Below are 24769 nucleotides of genomic sequence, written 5' to 3' on the forward strand. Positions count from 1 at the left end.
TCTGTTCTCTGACACTTGCCTAGAGTTCTCCTGCCCTTCAGGAACGACTTCCAATTCTCACCTCTGAAAGGAGGCCAGGCTGAGTGGCTGAGCTGGAGGGCAAGGAGACTGACAGGCTAGTCTGTAATTGCCTCCTCTCTCAGCCTTCTTTTCTAAGCAGCAAGAGGGAAGGACGGTGTTCCACCTCTCACTTATATGATGACAGGTCAGAATTTGTTAACTTCCCTGTTCCTTCTGCTTCCTGGACAGTAATTCACACACACACAGGCACGCACGCAGAGGCACATGCACACACACGCACGCAAGCGTAAGAACAGGACTTCTTTTGAAAAACAAACTAGTAGAAATAAATGACAATGCTTTCCTATGGTTTCACTTAATTTTTAGGAATCTGATCTTCAAGTTAGCTGTTTCACTACGTTAGTGGGCAGGGATAGGTAAGAGGACTGGACTGCAGCTTTTTTTGAGGACCATATTCCCGAACTTTTCAGAATGGAGATGAGAGATGGAAGGAAAGAGGGGATTCTAGTAAAAAGTCAGACCATGTGATTCACACACACACACACACACACACACATACAACCAGGGTTCTCATAATCATGATAGAAGTTAACAACTATGAAGTAAATTAGGCCTTCACAGGATTTGTAGTGAGGGTACAAACAATTAAAACAGCATGTGCTATGCACTCTAAGTGGCTATTTTTTAATATAAAATAACACAGTAAGGTAGAGGAACATTTTAGGTTTTTAACCAGTGATGCCAGAGAAATCTGCAATTGTGCTTTTATCTTCAAAAGAAATTACAGAAAACCAGCCTATACAAGATAAACTGGGTTCTGCGAGTTCATACATGTCCAGAGAGGGGGTGAGATGAGGATGCATACAGGAGAGTGATGAGAAGCCCAGGTTAGAGCAATATCCCATTCTGTCCCCCGCCTGAAACTCAGTGCTCCTATCTGTCTTACACTTAGGCATCTTCTGATGCCTAAAGTGCTGTGATGAGGCCACGACAATAAAATATAGCTCAGCCTATGCTAGTCCTTTGCTTAAGAAGAAACGCCTTTTAACATGGCCCTCCAGAAAACGCAATTACTTTGTCCCAGATGGACCCCACAGACGTACCACAGATACAGGCCACACATGGACATGACATAGAGGGGAACAGAGTTTATACCATGTTGTACTGCTGGGGCGGAGAGACTGGCAGAAGGACTTGGGGACAGGAGCCTGGAGAGAACTGAACAGGCTGCGGAGAGGGCTGCAGAGCCGGGACTGGCTGTGGACCAGCAGAGAGGCATGTGGTACAGGAAAGAGAAAAGGGAGGTACAGGGAGAGGTAGGGGGAGGGGAGCAGAGGCAGGGAGGGAAAGGGGAGGAACAACAAGGTTAATCATAAAAAAAAATGTCACGTGAATAGCGAGGCCGCTGAGCAGACTGGAGAGCAAGCCCAGGATAGCTGACAGCTTTGGCATCTCTGGCAAACAAGCAATCTCTCCTTCTGGAGACACCCGTGGCAGGGCATGCTGCACCCCGTTAGCTGCTCAGAACTCTGCAGCTGTTGTGAGCAATCTTTTGTGCTTTTCCCAAAGCACTTTTTCTGAACACACAATTCCTGGGAAGCATGATCCTAACCCTCCTTGAATGCCCACTTGAGAAGGGATTCCTGCTTCTGTAGGAGAGGTTATCCAAGGTCTGGTTCAGCTTTCCCAGCCAAGCCCCTGATTTCACACCACAGCACTCCAAGAGGAAGTGCTCATTCACAAGGGATCGTGTCCCTCCCAAGGGCAGGGAAGGAAAAAACAGCCAGTTCATTCCTGGTTCCAGCTACTTCCTCCTGCTCTGCCATTGTTCTGTGCTCCTCTAGGCTGTGAGGGCAGTATGAAAAATGCCCGGGTAAGAAAACAGGGAGGGATTTGGAATAAAATATAAATAGCTTTACTGTAGATTTTGTTCCTTCAGTCCCTTCACTAGCCTCAAGCAGGAAGATTTGTTTATGAGGAACATGATGTGTTCTAAACCAACTAATGGGAAGTTCTTTTTTCTTTCTCTTCTTCCCCTCCAGCCATTTCAATCACCTCTCCTGGAGAATCAGTTCTCCAGCCTTAGCCCTTGGTGGAAGATGGGGTGGGAGAAAGGAGAGAGGCTAGGAAGGGGTGGGGGAAGTAACCTTTATATACAGTCTCATTTACATACGTAGTATCATTACAGACTCATAATAATCCATAGGCAGATGTGATAACTTGTATCTGCAGTTAAGATAGTAAGGCTCGGAGGAATTTAATCACACATCCAGGATCACACAGCTAATGCAGCAGAGGTGGATGGGAACCTAGTCTGGCCTGACATGTATTCTTTCCAGTCCACTCTAACAGTAGGGAGCAGGTGAAGGAAGAAGTTAAATATTATTATACAAACATTTTTTTGTTTGTATGATTCTCTACCCTCCTTTCAAATTTAGAAGTATGGGGGCCCAAGGTATCAATATCATCTCCTGACATATACCTCAGGGGAGACTATTTCACAAAGGGGACTAATAGTTCTGGAGGCAGAATCCAGGAATTAGAAGACCTCCAAAATAGAGAATGCTCCTGTTACCTGGATTAATAAAATCTAAATCATCTTGGTTAGGAAAAAGCTACTGAGAATCCACTGTGTGACCTGGGGGAGATGCTGCAGGCCCTGTGATGGACTCCCAGCTTTCCCAGCATCCCTCATGCCTGTAAGCCAGAGCCATTTCAAATATAACAGGCTGCTCAGCATGAGCTACTTTTGCTGGTGGCTTTTAAGCCCATTTTCTATTACCCTAATCCTCTTCTTTCTCTCAGGAGAGGATCTATTGTGCTTCAGGCCTCATATCCTCTGGGGGCAGAGAGGTAGCCGTAGGTATAGCTGCCTGTTTCTTCACATTTGTGAGTTCTGAGTTTAAAAAAAAGAAAAAAGGAAGAAATGATGCTCTTCTCTTAGGCCTCTTCTGACTGAGAAAGGGTAGTGGTAAAGGTATGGGTCTCGGTGCTATTTTGAAGTTTTTCCACCACTATCCTCAGCTACAGAGCTACAGATTCTCAGAGAATCTCAAACTCCAGGTCTAGGGAACTTCCAAAAAACCATGGGGGAGCCAAAGATTGGCCCTGAGGGCTAAGACTGCCACCTGCTGGTGAATTCTGGGTTAGATCACTGGCTCCTGGCTGCCTGACTAGACTCCCAGAGGACTCTTCCTCAAGAGGTCCCGCGCCACCTTAGGTGAAGAAGGCAAAAGGTAGCCACTGGTCCTTTAATACTCGGCCTCACTGCTTGGTTTCATGTGTTCTACTGACACATGACAGGGAGGTCTGTTCTGACAGCAGAAGCCTGCCAAGAATGGAAAGTTTAGCATAGTTCAGCCAGCACTGTGCAAAGGCCTGGTGCAAATGCCTCTTGCTACAAATTTCTGAGGGAACAGAATCTCTGTAACAAATAATGCTCCCCTGTCTCCAACCTTCAGGTCCTTACTAGTACTGGACATCCTGCAGGAGACCAGTCAATACCCATGACTGACCCATTGGCCCTCATGATCCAAAAGCAGGGCCAGAATAAGTTAAAGTTTGGGATTTAGGGCCAGTCACCTAGACACTCTAAAGTTCTTTCAGCCCCAAATGGTTATTCTCTAGTCTCTTTAATCTCCCTCTTTTGTTGTCTGTTTCTACATATGGGTGGAAGGAGGCGGCAGATGAAGACCAAAAGAAGGAGAAAAGGGAGCAAGGCTGTATTAAACTACTTTCTGCTTTCAGAAAATGCAAATATTGTGACCTTAGACAAGAGACACACACACACAGAAATGCAGTAGGAGATAGCCAGAGAGAGGTGCACCCACTTCCAGGTCTGAATGAAGACCTGTCAGGGAAAGCACACACACAGCACACTTCAGTATGGAGGAAGGTAAGCTGGTAAGAATGGGACTTAATGAGGTAGATGGTGGTAGAGCAAGAATGGAAGTCAGGACTACAGAGAAAATGATTTAGGGACCAAGAGAAAGGCCTGGGATGATCTGCATGTGGGTTACATTAAGATACAAAGCAGGGTTCCCAGATCATCACAATATCAGAATGCGGTACTACTGGGCCATCCTGGGCTCCTTCCAGTCTATTTTCCAGTTTTTGGGGAATGAGTGTCTGTGATTTGCTTGCTTTACCTATGGAAGAGACAGATCTGAGGCCAAGCGGGACTAAGTGAGCACGGAGGTGAGGGAGCCTGGGAGCTGAAATGAGAAACACTGTGGCAGCGGAGTGCAGACATGGGCTTCCCGCTAGTAGACAGTGCCACCAGAGACACGCCAGGACACAGGATGGGCTCCACTCCCGGGAAGCTCTACTCACAGGGAGAAGAGTGAAAGTGAAGCCCTTAGTGCAGCTCTCCTCAGAGTATTAAGGAGACTTAAACCAGAACATGAACGTTCCAGTCTAGAATAGGGACTGATTCTGATGCCGATGACTTGCATGATCTCCACGGAAACAAAACTTCACTCAAATCCTACTGGGAATCAACCTCTATCAGTCCAGCAACAGAAGGAGAAAGAGCTCTTTCATGACAGGGGAAACAAAGACAATTTGGGGGAGTTCTGAGCCTCACAGCATATGTATGGCAGGAGTCCTGAGTATATTTCCTTTCTTCAAACCCCGACTCATAAATACGTGTTTAGGGCTCAACAGTCCCATGAACACATTCAGTCAGTTATGGTGGGAGCTGTGATCCCTTCAAGCTCCATCTGTGGACACAGTGAACAAAATCACCTTGCTAATTACACAGGACACAGAGGGAGATGCGGAACAGCAGAAATGTGGAATGGGGTAAAAGATCCCACTGGTAGTTCTCAGCAAGAGGAAGAAACAGGAAGCAAAAAGCTCCCAGACTGACTCTAAGAGCACTTGGGCCAAAGCCCTGCCCTCACTCCTCTCTCCCGACAACTAACAAACAAGACACAGTGGAGGGAGTGGCAGGTGTCCAACAGATCTTTCCTGCCACCCACAGCACAAAACACACAACTGTACTTCTAGGATCAGAGGGGAGGAGGCTCTGGCACTGCTTGGTGACTCACCTGTGAGATCATGTGATTATTCAAGGGTGGTTGTTGCTGAGGCGTGGGTGGGAGAGCAGGAAGCTGCGGCTGTGGCGGCTGCTGTGGCTGCTGCTGGGCAGTACAAGGGAGAAGGCCCCGGACAGACTGGGATGAGGTGACTGGGCTGCACACTTCTGGGGCACCTAGTGCCATACCTAAGGCAAAGAGGAGACCCACCAAGAGTTGTAAGCACCAGCCGTGATCATGCCATCCTTGGAGATGCAGGGTTCTACTCCTTCCCTGCTGCTTCTCCTCACTTCCCTTTTGTCCATTCCCCCACTGTCTTGGGAAGATCCGCTCATGAGCACTGATGCATTTCAGCTGCCCTGCTGATGGCAGTCCTCATCTTAGCAGGTTTCTCCTCCCCAGGGACAGTAAATACCTTGCCCATCGATGTTGGATTTCAGAACTGAACGAAATGTGAGGCTGCCAAGGCACCTCCCCTGAGGGGGCTAGAATCTGTTCATCATGACTAGACAGTTGAAAACATGAATGTTTGCTTCCTGGGAAGGTGCAGATTCCTGATCCCTTGATAGACTTATCTTCTCTCTGATTTCTTTTCAACTTGTTGCATTTCATAAAAGTTGCTGAGAAGGCAACCTTGCCTCTCCAAGCACTCGCCTGTGTACACACACAAGCACAACTGTCACCCAACTATTCTCCCCATTTTCAGCCTCTCCAAGCCACGCATTCACATAAAATACTTTTACTGACTATCTGCTATGTGTTGGGCATTGTACAATGAACTGAGAGCACAAAGGTGAAGAGAACACAGTTCTTGCCCTTAAGCAGCACAGGATCTTCTGACAGGAGCTGGACACACACACAATGATTACAATCTGATAAGGATAAGGGATGCATCCGTGATATGAACAAAGTTGTATGGCCGCAAGGTTGAAGAAGCAGTAATTCACTTAAGGAGGAAGTGGAAAGAGAAATGGATTTTGTTTTTATTTATTCATTTTTTTTTTTAAAGATTTTATTTATTTGACAGGCAGAGATCACAAGTAGGCGGAGAGGCAGGCAGAGAGAGAGGAGGAAGCAGGCTCCCTGCTGAGCAGAGAGCCCCATGCAGGGCTCGACCCCAGGACCCTGGGATTATGACTTGAGCCAAGGCAGAGGCTTTAACCCACTGAGCCACCCAGGCGCCCCGAGAAATGGAGGAGAAGGCTTCTCAGACCAAGAGGGGATGAAGCTAATACCATATCCAGCCAATGGCTAGAGGACAAGAGGAAGACGGATATCCCGAAGTAAGGCCAAAGTAGCAAACTGGGGTCAGGAAAAAATGCTGCATTAAGTCATCTGGTTTTTATTATGCAGGGGATGCAGAAACAGACATTTTTAAAAGGAGGACTGCCATGATTAGATCTATATTTTGAACTTAAAAACTGGTGCTAAAAAGGGCTGAGGATGGAGCAGGGAAACCAGCTTGGGGGCTAGTGTCATAATGAACCAAAGAAGACAAAGCCCAGATAAAGGCAGAGGCAGTGGAGTTAGAGAGGAGGTAACAGAGAAGGACAGCAGAGACCTAACAGAGGCAAAATCTTCACGACTACTGAGGTCTTCTGAGGACAAGACTATAGAACTTCTGGGATGAGAGGCAAGAATTCTTTAGAGGTGGGAGGAGGGTGAAACAGAGGCCCACTGGGTATAAAGAGCTAAACACCCCCTGCTAAGAGCACAACAGGAATAGGTGGAGAAGCTTACATAGCACGTCAGGAGAGCTGGGGGTGGCTCCAAGGCTGGCATGGAGAACACAGGCTCCTCCACAGTGGCTGGGCTCCAGAAAAGCAGCCAAAGCATGCAGTTCTGGCTTACTGGCCGCTACCAACTGATTATAAACAGCTGGACGCCAAGGGTTTCTCTGCTCTACCACCCCTCTATAAACTCAGAATGAAACACCCCTCTATAAAAACAGAATGAAAGCACATCAGTCTCATCTTAGTATGTAACTTGAACTTGGGCTGATAGGGATGCCTAACCTTGGTCGGAAAGAAGATAAAATAATTGAATCCCAATCTTTTGTTTGTTCGTTTCCAATTAGGGAAGAAAGTCTGAAAGAAAATCAGAAAGGGGACTCAAAAGAACAATGGATCCAAGAAATCAAATTTCTCCTCATCTGACTGTGTTAGTTTTCCAGGACACTATATTGGGACAGGGGTTTTAAAAGTAAACATCAGTTTACTTTAAAAGTAAACATCAGTGACGTTTTGCCGAGGAGAAGAAGAAGTGATGATCATGACACTGAAGGACAGAAGCAGTACTACCTGGCCTGGAGATCCTTCCTGCACTGCCACCTTTACTGCTCCCGATGCTGTCCCCTCGGGTGAGGATAGAGATTCCACTGAAGCTGCTGGCTTTGGTGACAGGGGGCCGCATACTCCGGACAGAGCCATCGGAGTCTGTGCTGCTCCAAGGCCGTGGCTCCAGGGATTTGAGTTCGCTGTCTGTGCTGCTTTGGCGGCTGCTTGAGGTTCGGCTCAGCCCCTCACGGTTCCCCCTGCAGAGACCACAGTGGTCAGAGCACCCCCCACCTACCACTTCGGCAGAAGAGCTAGGAGAGAGTTCATTTCTATTCTTTCAATAACAAAGAAGGGGTGAGTGCTGGGAGGAGGATGGACACTGATTTCTTGTTAGTTGGCTGGCCACCAAGACTTGCCGGGAGCAGACAGAACAAGATCCAGTACAGTAACAAAGAACACAGAGGCAAATCTGGAAGACAGTGCACTGGCAACTAATTCAATACATCAGACCAGAGGTGGACAGGAAACCATATACATGATGCTGAGATTGGCTGTAGTCTTTTTCCCTGCCCCCGCAGGGATCCCACACATGCAGGAGATAGTAGGAGCAGAGGGGTATCGCCTCCTTCTAGGAGTTGTTCTTCTTCTTTTTTTTTTTTCCTTCTAGGAATTCTTAAAACAAAAGGACTCCTAGAAGTTACTATTGCTAGAAGGCAGGGGTAGCCAAGACATGGATAAATATAAAAGGTCTTCTACATAACATGTGTCAAAGCCAATGGAGGTACCACTTTTCCAGAGGTGGGAAGAGGAGTACAACAGATTAACGGGGCCCTCTGGAAAACTCAGTCTGACAGTCTGAAATTGATCCAACCTGTTTGTGGAAATTCTGCATCGGTATCTGGGAACAACTGGTTCCAGGGTCTCTAAGGGCTAAAGTGTTCAACATGATCAAGCAAATATGCCCTTGGGACCCAGGATGGCAAGGAGCAGGGGGCTGGCTGTGCCTAGCTGCCGCCATATTAACAACCTATTGCCCTAGGCAAAGCACAAGGGACTTCTCTCTTATTTTGCTCTGGAAACATCGGGTTATCCTGATGTCATCATTACTGCCTATGATTATAAACATTTGTACTTAAGATAGATGGGGTTGACCTAAAACCCGTTAAGTCTTATTGAGCCCTTACAGCTTCTTAATCAACAAACAAGAACCAGGAATTTTCCTTTCATATCTTCCACAACCAACAACTACTGACCTAAAGAAACTAAATGACAACAATTACAAAGATTTTGATATATACACTGGGATGCAGGTGAGCAAAAATCATAATAGCTTGGGCTCCCTCCCTTTCACCACCATCCCACCTAAAGCAAAGAGAAAACCCTATCCCAATCCCTTTAGCTTCAAAGATAAAAGGCTCAGAGTTATTCTAAAAAAGAAAGGTAGTTTTCCCATGAGGGTAATATTAAAGAAATACCTTTCTTTATTGGAGGATATCTGCTCCTAAGGTTACTGTAGGGAAAAATGGGCAAAATAAAAGCTAGGGTCACTATTTTAGTTTTTAGTCAAGCCAAACATGGTGGGCCGAAAAACAAACTGGCACAGCTGGTTAGGGACATGCCAATTCTTCTTGGAATCCCAAGCAGATGTATATATAACCTCAGTGCTTCCCTCTTTATATAGGTAAGAGAACTGGAAAATATTTCTGTCTCCCTAAAACCTTATCCCTTTCTCTTGGAAATGTCAAAAGTGGAATGGGAAACAAAGAAAGAAATGAAAATCAGGGACTCTCCAGAAACAGAACCAGACCTGAAGTGAGAGCCCAGAGCTCTGACTCAATAGCCAAAGGCAAGTCTACTGAGAGAACTTGATAAAGATGTGTCTGTAGCTGGGGCAGGGGACAGAGCAGTGGCAATGAATGGAGCTGTTCATTAGGTGTTAGAACCTGAATTTTACAAGACAAGTCCTAATTGACTTTTATACCTAAATCAGACACAGCACTATCTATTAGGACAATTCTGCCATTTACTTTGTCTTTCTACTGGAGGTAAACAGTGAATGAGTCAACTTTAAACCAAACACCCTGGGAAGCTTGAGCCAAAGTGGCAGCGCTTCTGTACTCCACAAATTCCCCCAAGACAGTGAGGGCCAAATGTTGAAAATGTGGCTAGTCTGACAATCTAACCGTAGTTAGCACACTAAACCTCCAAGAGTTAGAGAATCTAAGTTGAGTCTTGGCCAGGAAAAAGATCAATTTTCTGCACTACAACTAAACCTAATCTCTAGCCATGTCTTTCCACTTTACTAAACCATATGGCAACCAGGGAAAACACCCAGACTCAGTTCTAAGCACTGGACTGGGGTATGTATGTGTGTTGGAGAGAAGGGGGTGCGGGACAGAGATATTCACACTTTAAACTCCTATAAAGTCAAAGCTGACTTAGCTCTCACAAGTAGATTTATGCTGGTGAAAAGTTCAGTTTATTGGTTCTGGGGAGTGGGTAGGCTGGCCTGTGTAAGAAGTGTCAATAAATGCCAGTAATGGCTTATTTGTCAATGGAGCAGAATCTTCCAAAGAACTGGGAAGTTGCCCTAGTAATTGCCAGTGTGGATGATGGAATGTGGTGTAACAGTATTTGTTTCAAACATTTGGGAAGAAAAGAAAAAGCAGTTAGAGAAGACCAGCTTCTCATCACTAGGATTCTGGACTAGTACCAAAACAGAAGAAGTTGCCCCCTTGAGGGTCCATGGTACTGCATTTTAGATGACCTAGATCTTGAGCCAACACTTACTATGGAAAGCAGCAGCTTAAAAGGTCTGGGTAGGAGAGGGCTGCACCTGCTCACTGGATCTTTAGAGCTGTTACCTGCACAGCTGGATGTAATCTGATGCTCCATAACACTAGTGGGCATCGCTTCTATCAGTGTACGCGAATTAGGGCTCTGAATGGAACACTACTCAGAGAGGAAGGGTGATATTTATAGAGAGCTGGTCTGGTCTGGTGTACAGTGAAAGAACACCAGAGAGTCAGTCCCAGTTTTGCCACTAACAGCCATGTCAACTTGGGCTAGCTACTTAATTTCTCTGTTTTTGTTTTCTTACATGTAAACCAGTTTACCAAATCAGGATACTGAGAGATATGAAGGATACAGAGTATACAGTATACTCTGGCAACAGGAAAGCCCTGTGCATTAGCATATGCAGAGAAGTTAGTTTAAAAATGTTTATTACAGGATTCTAGGATGATTTATGATCTTGAAGTATACAATAGAGAACAGGGAATTTTTTTTTTAAAGGGGAACTCCACCTCAACTATCATGAAAAAGGCAGAGTCCTCACTGCCTAAGGGCTTTCAGACGGATTTCAGGGTGGGATGGTCTAGAAGAGTTCAGATATGGAAGAGGAGATAATGCCCCTTTCCAAGAATGAGAAATCTTACAACCCAAATTTCTATGTGGTTTGACTAGCTTTAGAAAGGACAAGGGGGAAGAGACAACTGAGATACTGGGAAAGAGAGCTCTTACTAATTTGAGTTAATTAGTTCCTATCAAGCTTAGGATTGAAAAACCCATAAGCCCTTCAGAAAGGATTGGACCCGAATCCTACTATTGAGTGCTCAGGTTTTCTCTTCTCCATAGTTTTTCTATTAGTAAAATGGGAAGAACGTATCTAAAATGAGTTGGTACCAGACAGGGTCCTAATGAAGTGCTTCTCTCACTGCCTTCAGTAATCCTCTGGAGGGGGACTGAGAAAATCAAATGGAAGGGAGAGTCTCATGACGGCTTTGTGGAACATGGAGACTATTAGGCCTGAAGAAGTTAATACAGCAGCTTTCAACAATGTTAACAGCAAATCATGAACAGCCATAAAAAAGATGTGCTATATGTCCATGCTAAGGCAGAAAAGTCTTTTTCTGAGGCCACCTTACAGATTACATTGTCCCAAAGAGAAAACTACATAGACAGAGATGTCTGTGTTTTTATATGTGTGTGTGCACGTCCTATTCTTTCTTAAAGCTATAAAACATTCCCTATGCTGGGTCAGGGATAAGCTTTTCACATCTTTCATAGATTCAGAAAAGGTAGCCAGAAGACACCCATTCTTTTACCTTAATATAAATGTATGTTAAAATCTTCCCCAAATGCCCAATTCCAGCAAACTTTTGGAAAGGAGCAGTACCTATCCCAGACACACCTATCTGGTCCCCTTCACCACCTATCCACGACTTAAAATGAAATCAGCAACAATAAAAATAAAGTCATTGAGCAGGAGCCATTTCTTTTTTAATGGGGAAAAATATCCAACGTTGCAAAAACCACAAATTGAATTATTCCACAAGCAGCCATGCATGGAGCAAACTCACTCCGCTGAAAAGATTACAGCAAAACAAAAAAAAAAAAAACCAAAACGAAACAAAACAAAAACAAGGAGAGATATAGATCACACAGAGGTACCTAAAAATCTGCCTTCTCTTGTGAGAGCTAGAAGAAAAGGCTTCTTTGGAGAGTCTGTTGGTTAACATCAAAGAAAAGCATCATTACAGGATTATATTAACCTCACTGACAAAGCTCAATGAGAAGCAGGGAACATGCTAAGTGGTACTAACCTGATGTCATTTAGATATCCGTTCTGGCCAGTCTAGGTGAAGGGGAGAAAACGGAAAATAACTTATAAGAAAACAGCATGGCATAACCGAAAAGGGTGTCCGTGATGCTATGAATACCCGAGGTCCTCAAACCAAGCTCACCCCCCAACAGGGAGAGAGGGAGCAGGGATAGGATGACCCACACCCACACACCCAATCTGACTTCTCACCTTTAGTGGGAAAGAGCATTCAGTGTTTTTAGCCTTCCCACAGAGTGCTTAAAAAGAGACGCTGATAAACGTGGGAGTATGGAAAGGAGGAAGAGGAAAGTTTTAAGCTATTATTTCCTTTTTAGTTCTAAATTTATTCTCTCTAGAGGAAAGCTGAGCATAATAATTGGCGGAGAGTACGAACAAGGGAAAGGCAAAGGGAGACAAGAGAAAGAAATTTAGTTTTTTTGGAAGTCATCCTCCACGACTATTCTGTTTCTATCCTCCACACTGGCCAAAATGAAAGACATTCTGACCTGACCTGAGACCCAAGGAGAATAAGGAATTGGGGAAGCAGGTATTTTTCGGAGCCTAGAAAAAATGAAAGAATTAAAAGCCCGAAATATTTGGGGGATCATTTCCTGACAAAGCCACTGAGCTGAGTGAAGTGAGCACTGTGATGCACTCCCAAGCCTTAGGAAAAGGCACCAAGAGTGTCCCACTGCTGAGCAGAGTGGGCTCCACACGGAACAGAGCCTATAAGGGGCAGCTCAGGCTCCAGAGAAGGCTGCGGTGGCAGCATTTCCATCCAAACACCCTTCTTGCCACTTCCCTTTCTTGTTGGCCTGCCTCTTCCTCCCGTCCGACCCAACCTACAGCTCTACCCTTCACCAGCTCCCTCTGACTGGCCAGGCTCCTCTCCACATAGGAATCTCAGGATTTTGGTGGGCTTTGGCCACATTTCCTTGTCTAGACCTTCTGAGATTCCTGAAGCCTCTAACACAGCAAGAGTTAGGAAGTGCTGAAATGAAAAGTGGTAAATCCACAAGAATTTAACAAAGAATAAATATATTAGTAGAGGCTGGAGAGACGAGCAATCAGGAGAAAAAAGGAGAGAAGAGCGAATGTGATTTTATTACAGCTGCACAGCTGTACACAGGTATGTTCCAGTGTTGGTCCTCGTTAGCCACAATACCTTATTAAAAGTTACTTATGCTTTCAGTGTCCAGGGCTCTACTAATAATGGTTGGCATGGTGGGACAGTCATTTACCATGTCTCAGTGAAGCAGAGCAGCACATCACAGATGGCTATGCCAGGATGACACTGGTACTTCCTAATCTAAAGATCCCAGAGTAAAGCAAGCTATGGCGAGGTGGTTTACTTTAGGGGTCAAGGATATGGTCTCTGGAGCCAGACTGCTTTGCTTGAGTTCATATAACAACCCATTCACTAACTAGAGGTGTTATCTAAGGTGACTTAACCTTTCTATGCCTCAGTCCCTCATTTATAAAACGAGGAAAACAATGCAACCTACCTCATAGACCTAATGTGAGGATTAAATAAATTAATTTATGCAAAATACTAAGAATAGTGTCTGAAAGATAGTAAGCAGTATGTAAATCTTTGTTATTATCCACCAACCTGCTCATCTACAGCTCAAGGTCATTGCCGGCCACAGCCATGTACAAGTGACCTCTCTCCTCTCATTCCACACAAATGGTTTGCAGGTAAAGGTAAAGAACCCTCTTTGGGCTATGACTGGATAATTTGGAGGATGGACTTTTTCTTTTTCTGACTCAGAATTGAAGTCCATATAACAGAAGGTAAGATGATTCCTTTTCCTTGGACTTTGGGCCAGATTTGTTGTGCATCTGTCCCCATGAGTATCCTTGGAACATTTGGGTCTCCTGAGACAACAGAACCAGTTCATAGAGGAGTTCAATTTTCTTGAAGTCAGAGATAATATTTCTCTGAGCTAGGTGATGATGGAAAGATAAAGTATTTTCTGTCTTGCTGATGGAGGGGAGAGTGGGGAAATGAGAGGAGAGTAGTGTTAATCAAAGAATACTGATTAGAACTGGCCATCTTTTGACTACAAAGGGAGGCTGGCTCTTTCTACTTTGTTTGCTAATTTGACTTTAAGATAGTGCTGTTATCCAGATCCCCTACGTTTTTCTGAAGATCTGTTCCTCTCTTGCTTATCTACAGTCTTTCCTGAATTTCTGAAATACTTCTCTTTAGTCTTATAGGCAAAGGCCACCAAATACAGGGGTACCAAGTATATTTAATATGGCCCACAATTCTTAAGAATAAAGTTGCCTAAAATGATCATGTTGCCTTTTGGCCCATAAGTCCATCCTACTCTAAGAAACGAGGTAGGAAATATAGGAAGAAAGAGACTTCCTATTCAGATAGAGACTGGAGGGAATAGTAAGTGGTACCCTCTGTGCATGTGGAATGTGGATCTCAGAGAATGGATGGCAGACCTGTGCTCTAACAACCACCAACATATCCTAAAAACGAGGCTGGCCAAACAAGATGGATGTATATAGGCTGTGTGGACACTAAGTCTTCCACCTAGAAGCAAAGATGCCTAAAATGAATAATGGAAGTGAAAAAGGGTAAGTGGGAAAAGGGACTGACAGGCCAGAGTCAGGGCCCTTCCATAAGCCCTGCTAAAACCATTTCTATTTTCAGTCTAATCATACCTACCAAATTCAGCCATTCCATTTGTGCTCTTTGTTTGCCATACAGCAAAACGTATTAAAATAATACATATAAAAATCTGCAGTTTCCCAGTAAGCCACATTTAATATGAGAGACAAATTGGGGCTGGCTGATGTTGGTTAAAAAAAAAAGACAACAACAAAACATTTATGGAGGGTTCATTCCAATCACAGTTCCAAAGATTAAGAGCTAAAAGCTATGGGCTGACAACTCTCAGAAGCTACACTTACCTCTCGGGCAAATATTCTCTCTCGGACCCTTTGATATTCCTCCTCTCTCTCTTCTATTGACTTGCTCCTCCTTCCATCCTGCAATGGAACTCTGATCTAGATCGATGAGCAGAATTAAGCTAGTTAAGTTCTCCTCGTACTGCAAGCTCACTGCACACCAGCAAGGAAGAGAAACCGGGAGAGTTTATAGTTGCCATCAAAAAAATAGAAAAAAAAAAAAAAAGAAATAAAATTTCCAGTGTCGGACAGGTTTCACTGGGTACATCTGACCATGCAGTTTGGGAGATCAGGTTTTCTGGATGATTGGAGCCTCTTCATTTCCCCATCCCCACCCAGAGTGACAAGAACAACAACTATTTATAAGGACTGGGTTACTTCCTTATAGTATTGAGATCCTAAGGATCAAGAGAAAAGCCCAGGGAATAAACAACATTGCTTTGGAGGGAAAGAAAGGGATAGGAGGAAACTAGAGAGGGAGAAGAAACAAGTATTTAGAGAAGAGTTTTACAGAACTAGCACCTGATATTATCCTTTCTTTACTCACTAATGCCATGGCCTGAAGACCCAAGTCACACTCAGCTCAGCGAAGAGGGCCCTGGGAATTAAATCGAAGTGAAGATAACCTAAAAGCTTAAGCACTTTTTCTCATCTTAACTACAGCCACTGGAGGGAGGGAAAGAGATAGAAACTACAGAAATAGAAAAGAGAACATAGCAACACAAAGAGAAGAGAAAGAAAAGGAGAACAGAACAGAAAGAAGGATGGACAGGAAAAGGAAGAGACAAATAAGGTATGGTGGAAGGAGGAGAGAAAGAGAGAGAGAGTGACAGAAAGGGAAAATTTCTTAAAAGAAATTTAAGAGAGCCTTAAATTCTCTGAAAAATACAGAGAGGTGAAAAGGGAGGGCTGGGCAAATCACCACCTCTGGCTAGCCTACCGCCCAGTTCTCCATCATTGTTTTTCCTCTCCTGGACTGTGAGTTGTGAGCACTGTCCCAGGTAGGGTGTACACAGTGTCTTTTTCCATACTGCTCTTGAAGGCAAGATGCTCTGAGAGAGACAGCCCATCAAATGAATGTCATCAGGTATGAAAGATTCTGACCTTCAATCCAGAGTCTCTGAAAGCTTCACATGAAGCAACCAAGGAGGCTGCTACTCTAGGCTGATCTTCCTGATCGTCACCAGAGGTTGGCGTAACTTCAGGAGTATAAACTTTTGACTAGATTTAATTCTCACTAGCCTTAAGAACCTAAATCCTACTAAACAGTCCATTTATAAATCCCATTCCAATAAGATGTAGGACCTCAGGGGCCCCTAACACTGGTGAACCAGCGACAGAGTAGAAAGAGCATAATGTGCTTTGAGGTCCCGGCTAGAATCTCAGCTCTCCATTCTGTGTAAAGTTATTTCAGGCAAGTAACTTAACACTCTTAGCCTCAGCTTTCTTATATTTAAAGTGGAGCTAATAACCCCACCTACACTGGGTTATAGAGACGATTCAAAGAGATAATGTACATAATGTGCCTAGAACAGAGTCTAGTTCAGGGAAAACACTCAACAGAAGTAACAATCATTGTATTTATTATTAATATCATAGACAGAAAATGCATAAAGGCTCCCCTCCTATGGATCAAGCCTGAAGCTGAGAGATGGAAAAGTTCATAATATGGACAGATTCCACTTTGCCCCAATGTGTCTCTAGGCCTGAATAATTCCTGATCCACAGAAAAAGGGTTCTGGGAAAATGGAGAGAAGGGCATCAGGATGGAAAGGCTCTTTCTTGTTTTTTAAATTTTGTCTTTTTGTATGTTTCATTCTTTTCAATCAGACCCAGTGTGTTTGTCCACAAAAGATAATGGCATTTTTCTCAAAAGGACTCCCTCAAATACTCAAGTAGCAAGCAGGAAAAGTCCTGGTCTCAAGACCATACAATATCCTAAGAAAACGAATTTTGACTCTAGAGGTAAGATATTATTACAGTTATCATTAATTAGCAAGACTAATATTGGCTCTACTCAACCACGTTCTTCAAACCTTAATCCTGGTTCTCCACCTAACCTCCTTTGGAGGTCAAGCAGAGCAGGCTAGATCTAAACCCTGTACGTGGCTGAGAAAACTAATCCCCAAACGAAAACTTACTATCTGAAGGGCAGGCTAGAAGTCAGGGCAACAGCCAGGCCCATGAGTGAAGGAATGGGACAGACTGTTCACTTCTTATTCCCACAGGAACGGATTAAAAAGGGGATACTACCTGAGACTCCCAGCATCAAATGTCAAATTAACTCACTCACCTTGGTGGAAGGAGTTGGGAAAAGAATAAGGAGTTTGCAGAAAGGGATCAGAAACATCTTTATAGGTGGGTATATTACATCACAACTTTGCCAGTCCAAGGCTAGCCCTGAGCTAGGATAAGACAGAAGTGGGATAAAGTAGCTTTTGGTGGTTCCCAAAGAAATTCCTAACCATTCAAGAAAAAAAGAATGAAGCCATCAGCTGAATCAAGGCTGAAGCAGGGAGGGACCTTGATTTGTCCCAAAATGACATAGAGTTAGAAGTCAGTGGCAGAACCAGGGATTTCTAGGCCAAATGAGAAAACCCAGCAAAACTCAGCACCATGTCTCTCTGGGGCTAAGAGGGCGGCATTCAGCTCAACAAGTGTAGTCAGTCCTCAACATTAAGCCAAAGCCAACTCAGCATAACTCAATACATTTTTCCACACTAATATGTTTTAGAGTTTTATCCCACAAAAATTCTTCTCCCCTCCCAGTTTCTCTTACTGCAATCTCTCCATACAGACCCAACCCCTTTCCATTCTTCACCTGGTTATCATCTCGGTCCATACTGGCGTCATCTCTCTTGAGAATGAATCTCTGTTGAAATTCTGTATTCTTCTCATCCTTTATGTGTTCTGAGAATCTCTGTTCGGGGCTGGGATTGGGGGAGAATGTAGAAGGAAGTAAGGTAAAAGATGCTTTTGTTAGGAAGCAGGCCTCATAATAAAGCATTCTTATATCCTACAGTCCCTTCAGGAAGTTACTGGAGTCAGGCATCCAAAACGTCACAAAGAAATCTTCAAGGCCTATTCTTTATACATATAAATAAGTTGTCTTCTCCTAAAGTTATACCTGTACCATCAGTAAAGGTGAAGAGAGGCCAGGCGCCAGTCTTCACAAAACATCACTGCCTCCGGAATCTATCTCCAAGTCCTCACGAAGCATAGGAATTGATCATGTAACTTCCATACTATCTCCTCCCCAGAAAGGAATATATTGGTCCTACACCTTCCTCTTCTCCCCATAGACTATTCCAGGGAAGTTTCCCAATTTGTGGTTTCTTCCCTTACATTCTTGTGTTACTGGTTTTGTTGATGATGACAGCTTTTCCAGTTTGATCAACATTGTGGTCCATCCCAAAATAGGCAGCTACCCGGTGTAATAGCATCCGGTGATATGAGGTCATCTGAGGGAACTTCTTGAACTGGTTACTGAAGGGAAACCAGGGGAAAAAGTGAAATAAGGATAAACAATAGCAGTAATAGCCAACTGTAACTTTTCTTGTGTCTAAAGTGGAGAATTTCTTAGGAGAAACAGACATGTTATAAGGAAGATAGATCCTTACTCAAATGAGAACCAAAAAGGTTCTCTCAGCTTCTTTTTCTATAGCATTTTGTATATTCCTTTGATCTACTACCCTCATTTAAGATTATTCCTTAAGCTCCAGGTCTCCCTCACCTGGATGATACTCTACAAGGAAAAAAGGGAGAAATTTAAGAATAACTAAATATGGGACAAGGGTAGCTGCTGAAAAGATATTAATTCTTTTCAACTGAAGTCTGTGCAATAACTTAAAACTCACTTGGGTCACATGTACTTTTTAATACATTCTTATTATTTCTCCTCAACTCCTTTTGGTTCCCAGTGAGTAATTACTTCAAAATTCAAACTTTAAGGGAAAGATTTAAGAGTAATATCCTAAAATTGTACCTGAATTTCTTTTCAGTGCCCCCTCCCACCTCTAAATGTGTATTTCATTCAAGTAACTTACTTGTTGTCATTAATAAATTCCAGAATCTCCTGTTCTAATTTTAGCAGCATCATTCTGTCCCTGTTTAAAAAAGATTAAAACAAAACAAAACAAAAAGCAGCCCTCCCATAGACATTAAAAGCATTGAAACCTGCACCCTACAGAAGCTGGAGGGAGGGACAGATCCAAACCCCAACAGTGGACAAAAACACAGAGGCTGCTGAGCCTCACTGGCCTGTCTTACACTACTTTAAAAAGAGAAAAACAAGTATACATTTTGCAGATCCTCCTAATCAATACTTTGTTTTCCTTATCAGAAACCTCTCTGTTGGCAGCCATATTCATTTAAACACATACTTTATACTTAAAATAAATCTAATCAGTAGTCTACATTCCATCTTGTTATTTATACAATTTTAAAACAATTATGATTTAGCATATGTATGTATCAATTATTTTTCCTTCTTGCTTTTAAATAGTTCTCCCAAGACTTCACATTTTTTTGTTTTTGCAGTCTCCTTCCACAGATTTTTCTCAGCTCTTCTGAAAGAAGACACCTCAACACAAGGGTATTTTGGATCCCTCACAGAATATAAAACTACACTAGAGGGAAAGGTGGTGGAGGGTCAATAGCATAGATCTGACTAATGGAAAAATCCTGAAAAGCTACTTGTCCTTTTCAGTATCCTGGCTGGACCCTACTGTCCCCCTTCCATCAAATAATGTTTTTACCTTGGGTTCTTTTTCAGTGTATTTACAAGAAATTCATGTAGGTCTATTCCAGTGGAGTCTGTATATTCTTGGCTGGAATCTAGAACCATCACAACAAAAGAAATTTTAAAATAAATGAAACTGCCTTACATGAAATCTAATCCCAAGCAGAAGCCCACAACCCAATCAGGAGGGATCACAGCAAAGTAAAATCAAACTTTAGGGGTTTTAGCTTAAAAACCAGAATGACGCTTGATTTGCCAGGTCCCTTCCCCCTGCCAGATTCCCCATGACAATGATGGAAGGTAGAATCTGGGTCAGAGTGCTGCATCAGTATTACACTGAGACGCTACCTTACCATAATTATTTGCTGAATGTCCCGACCAAAACAAAGCAGATTTTATTCAAGTTAAGGAAAATAAATTCCAGGTAAGAGCAATCAGAGCTGAATTTTCCAGAATCTCAGCAAACAGGTTCAAATATTGATTATTTACAATTTATTTATAAAATCTTAATCCCAAGGTTGCCTTTTTCCTGTCAACTATAATTTTTATGGACCAGGTCTTTTGCTACCAGCTCAAGAGTTTAAAACCAAAGAGAGCTTAATAATTAGTGCAAATCTGATTTTTAAAAAAATCACTCCAAGCATCCCAAAACCAAAATATAAATGATATATGGAGGATCTGCTACTAGTGGTGATTCATGTCACTACTTATTCCAGAGGAGAAATAAAATCGGAATTAACTACAATGTCCTCTTATAGGTAGTGCCAGTGTTAACGGAGTAGCTTTCTGCAGCAAGTGAGCCCCTAAGGCAGGGTTAACTAAAGCAGCAAGGAAAGTAACCTAGTTAAGCACCCCCTCCCCACCAAGCAACCATGAAGTCAACAGAACACTAGGAACTGCTGAGCCAGTAAGGTTAGTGGGTGTCAGGCTCCAAGATGGAAGGAAAGGGCACCGCAGAGCCAGACCCTAGGACATAAGGGGTGGCGAGAGTTCTCACCCCTAGAAAGCATCTTCCTTGGGACCTTCTCTTTGTTTTTGTCCTTGTCTTCCTTTTCAGAGACATCCTTCGTGGATTTTTCTTCCTCCTTGTCAGAGGGGCAGCTGATATGCAACTGAATTATATCCTTGATTAAGGGGAAAGAGGAATACAATCAAAAGGGAAAAAGGATTTTAATTCTCCCACAGGACTTGACGCTCCCTTGAAATCTCAAAGAAGGGAAATCTTGGGTGGCAGCATTCTCTTACAGAAGAGAGTATTTTGTTAATTCAATTGTTTAAGCTTGGGTTCTTCCAAAAGGGTAGAAGGCCAAGCCTTTTCTGCCAACAATCACAACCACCAAATGGAGAGCTCAAGTTACACTGGCTTTTCTTGGCACAGGAACTAGATGGAAATGGGTCTAACTGCCAGAGGGAAAGTGTGGGTGGGAAAACAAGATGCAGCCCTGGGATCTTCTTGTCTGCCTCATCCCGGGTGGTCCAGGTGTGAAGACCTGTACTTCATGCTTGCAGCCATGCCCTGCTTTACAGCAACCACTTGAAGTTCCTTCTACCCTGATTTCCAAGCCTACTGTTGATGCTGTGGTTGTTACGCTACAGTTTACCAAACAACTGCCAATCTCAAAAATTACACTACTCTGGGACGCCTGGGTGGCTCAGTTGGTTGAGCAGCTGCCTTCGGCTCAGGTCATGACCCCAGCATCCTGGGATCGAGTCCCACATTGGGCTCTTTGCTCGGCAGGGAGCCTGCTTCTCCCTCTGCCTCTGCCTGCCTCTCTGCCTGTGCTCGCTCGCTCTCTGTCCCTCTATCCCTGACAAATAAATAAATAAAATCTTAAAAAAAAAAAAGTTACACTACTCTGATAAAGGACCTACCTGGGCTTCTAGTGGTCCATCAGCAAATGGGGCAGAGGACTCCTCACACACTGCTAGGCTGCGCACCAACTTCAGCTTGGAATTAGACTGAAAAAAGCCCAAATATATATATGGACATTCAGAAAGCTGCTTTTCGCGGAATGAAGGGTATCCTCTTTGCCTCTGTTAGTTGCTGCTTCCATTAAGTAGGGTTTTTGTGTTGTTCTTTTTTTTTTGCCCAAAGTGGACTTACTCCCCAGTTCCTGATTTACTTCAAAGATAATTTTCCTACTTCCATTAATAAACTTATAAAAACAAAATGGCTACTTTGAACAGATGATATGAAAAGCACTTCACTTAGCTCTCACCCCTTTCTCTAGCTTATGCTCCAATTTCAGACTCAGAAGTTTACTGAAAATACACAGTTGAAGAGCTTAGTAGACACTGGATTTAAGAGCCAGAAGTCCCTGCTTCAACTCCTGCTTTTGCACTTTTGAGCTATGAGAGACCCTGAGCAAATTACTTGGCCTCTCTAGGTCTCTGTTTTTCCTCAATAAAACAGGGATAAAAACACTTAATGATGACTTGTGAGAATTAGGTGACATAAAGTACATAAACAAACATATCATAAATAGTGCCTAGAGCACAGCAGACGATAAATGCTAAATGACTCTAAACCCGAGGCAGCAAGAGTATGGAAAGAAGCGTCTAAAAAAAGAGTAAAGAGAAAGAAAACCTCCCAACGTTGGGGATTTAATGTGATTAAGAAGCTAATGGTAAAAGTAAACCAAGCTAATTAAGAAGCTTGGTTTACTTTTGCTGGCTGGAGAATACCAAAAAAATCTGAAATTCACTTTATAAATCATTGCTCTCCTAGGGATCCCCAAAGCCAAAAATGATAGAAACCTACCTATAAACATTTACTAAGAGTTCTTATAACAAAATCTAGATTTTCCATGAATACAACAGCACAAAACATGGAATGTGTTCCTGGTTGTGCAGTACAGTGAAGAGAACTTGCAAGTCTGAAGAACTGACTTCCTGTGGAGCCCTGCCACTTACTAGTGAATATTCTGTCAAGTTCACTCCATCTCTATAAACCCAACTTTCCTCATCTATAAAATGGACACAATAACTGTCTTATTTATCTCAAAAAGTATAGGTGGAAGTGAAGTAGAGGTGAACACCCTCTGATGTGGACTTTAACATCAAGCCCATCACTGAGGATTAGGCCATGTCAGGCAAGACACAGAGTTCATTTATCTGATGTGTTCTCCTTCAAACCCAGGCTACCTACTGGCTGAGCCACTCCCAAATTCTGCCATTGTCTTTTGGGGGGGAATAGGTAGATACACTTAATAATTACTCTGGTGATAACTATTCTCAATGCAAGAAAGGTTTAAGATTTTACTGTTCTCCCAACTAAAATTTTAAAAAACCATCACATACTGACACATATAGTCCTCTCTGATAACACTGCTTAAAATAATTCGTGAAAGGGGCGCCTGGGTGGCTCAGTGGGTTAAAGCTTCTGCTTTTGGCTCAGGTCATGATCCCAGGGTCCTGGGATCGAGCCCCGTGTCGGGCTCTCTGCTCAGCAGGGAGCCTGTTTCCTCCTCTCTCCTCTCTCTCTGCCTGCCTCTCTGCCTACTTGTGATCTCTGTCTGTTGAATAAATAAATAAAATCTTAAAAAAAAAAATCCGTGATGTGCTAATTTTATCATAAAATGATTAAAAACAAAATCCTCCTCCTCCTTCCTGCCCCAACTTAAAAAGTAACCCCACCACCACCAAAAAAGGTTTTATTTTTAGGATGTCCAAAAGTGTTGAGTCATTTCTACTAATGGGGCAGGATTTATAAAGGATAAATTCCTAAAGGATAAATGGGGAAAAAATGTTGGCGGAAAAGATAACACTCACATAGTACTCCTAGAGAAACCAAAAGTGAACAGAGAAACTAGCTTTACAGCAGAACCAGTACTAATTTGCTCAGGCTTTGTGAGAGGCTCTGGCTGGATATCAGAAACAGACTGTGACCGAATTAGAGGTAACAGAAAAATACAGCCAAACTTTCTAACATGAAATGTGTGTGTGTACGTATATTGACAATTAGAGTATAAAGTGCAGGCAGAAAAACTTTGCTTGCATATAATCTAAATAAATTAGATACTAGTGATAAGTGCATCTGTGAAACGTATTACTAATAACAGTAGAAAAGAAACTACAGTAGTCCCCACTTATCCCCTGGGATACTTCCCCAGACCCCCAGTGGGGTCCTGAAACTATGTATAGTACCAAATGCTACATATACTATGTTTTTTCCTAGACATACATACCTAAGATAAAGTTTAATTTATAAATTAGGCACAGTAAGAGATTAACAACAGTAACGACAACAATAAAATAGAACAATTAAAATACTGTAAGAAACTTGTATCAATGTGGTCCTTCTCTCTCTTTTTCAAAATATCTTACTACACTGTACTCACTCTTCTTCTTGGGATGATGTGAGATGATAAAAGCCCTGCGGATGAGGTGAAGCGAGGTGAATGATGTGGGCACTGTGATAGAGCATTAGGCTACTACTGACCTGACAATATGTCAAAAGCAGGATCATCTACTCCTGGACTGTAGTTGACCAGGAGTAAGTGAAACCATGGAAAGCGAAACCTCAGATAAGGGTGGGGGGACTATAATATACGGAAAGGGCTCTCACCTTGGCTCTTTTCCTGGCATGACCATGGTTGGATGTCCGCCTCTGTTAGAAGGGGATTAGAAAATATTAAAGGTATAGAAAATCAACACTTAGGTTAAAAACAATACAAGTTTACAAAGAGAAAGCACTAACTGTAAAACCATTACAATAGCTAAACAATAATGAGACCCACTTGGAGTGGTTGTCTCCTCTTTGCTACAACTCTAGTAATTGTGACACATAAAGGACCACAGGCCACTTACCATGAAGAAAATGAACAGGAAGACACTGACTGGTTGGCCTACTTCACAGGTTAATAAAAATTACTTTTGGATAAACCACGAATCATCTCCTGATTAGACAGCTTCTGGAAATGTCACTACCATAGCATGACAGAGTGTTTTTACCCAAGCATGATCACAGGAGCCTATTTAACCCAAAACGGACATGCAATATGGCCCTTAATCATCACTTATAATAACATCTTTACAGGATAACATGTACAGAGTTCTAACTTGAGAGACCCAAAGCACCTATCCCAATGGCTGTTGAAATGGAATGAAGACTCTTCTTGCCAACTGCCTCCTTTCCTGAAGATAAGAATTCTCCTAGTTCTAA

At 43.0% G+C, this 24769-nt stretch overlaps 1 protein-coding gene across 18 annotated transcripts in view; it reads right to left on the bottom strand.

The window, feature by feature from the left end:
• R3HDM2 (R3H domain containing 2) overlaps nucleotides 1–24769 on the bottom strand; it is a 162630-nt gene that overhangs the window by 14425 nt on the left and 123436 nt on the right. For 5 of the 18 annotated variants that reach the window (XM_059403496.1, XM_059403495.1, XM_059403498.1 and 2 more), the window contains 13 exons: nucleotides 24173–24214; nucleotides 21478–21564; nucleotides 20603–20729; nucleotides 19622–19700; nucleotides 18911–18970; nucleotides 18210–18350; nucleotides 17686–17794; nucleotides 14868–14963; nucleotides 11941–11972; nucleotides 11789–11842; nucleotides 7361–7593; nucleotides 5073–5248; nucleotides 1177–1278 (listed from right to left, as the gene is read on the bottom strand). In XM_059403496.1, the coding sequence (XP_059259479.1) occupies nucleotides 1177–1278; nucleotides 5073–5248; nucleotides 7361–7593; nucleotides 11789–11842; nucleotides 11941–11972; nucleotides 14868–14963; nucleotides 17686–17794; nucleotides 18210–18350; nucleotides 18911–18970; nucleotides 19622–19700; nucleotides 20603–20729; nucleotides 21478–21564; nucleotides 24173–24214 (1338 nt within the window). The remainder of the gene's footprint in view (nucleotides 1–1176; nucleotides 1279–5072; nucleotides 5249–7360; nucleotides 7594–11788; nucleotides 11843–11940; nucleotides 11973–14867; nucleotides 14964–17685; nucleotides 17795–18209; nucleotides 18351–18910; nucleotides 18971–19621; nucleotides 19701–20602; nucleotides 20730–21477; nucleotides 21565–24172; nucleotides 24215–24769) is intronic. The other 13 variants (XM_059403502.1, XM_059403504.1, XM_059403503.1 and 10 more) reach the window with 7 other exon arrangements.

This window comes from Mustela nigripes, chromosome 6 (genome assembly GCF_022355385.1).
Source record: "Mustela nigripes isolate SB6536 chromosome 6, MUSNIG.SB6536, whole genome shotgun sequence".
In the NCBI taxonomy this organism is placed as follows: domain Eukaryota; kingdom Metazoa; phylum Chordata; class Mammalia; order Carnivora; family Mustelidae; genus Mustela; species Mustela nigripes.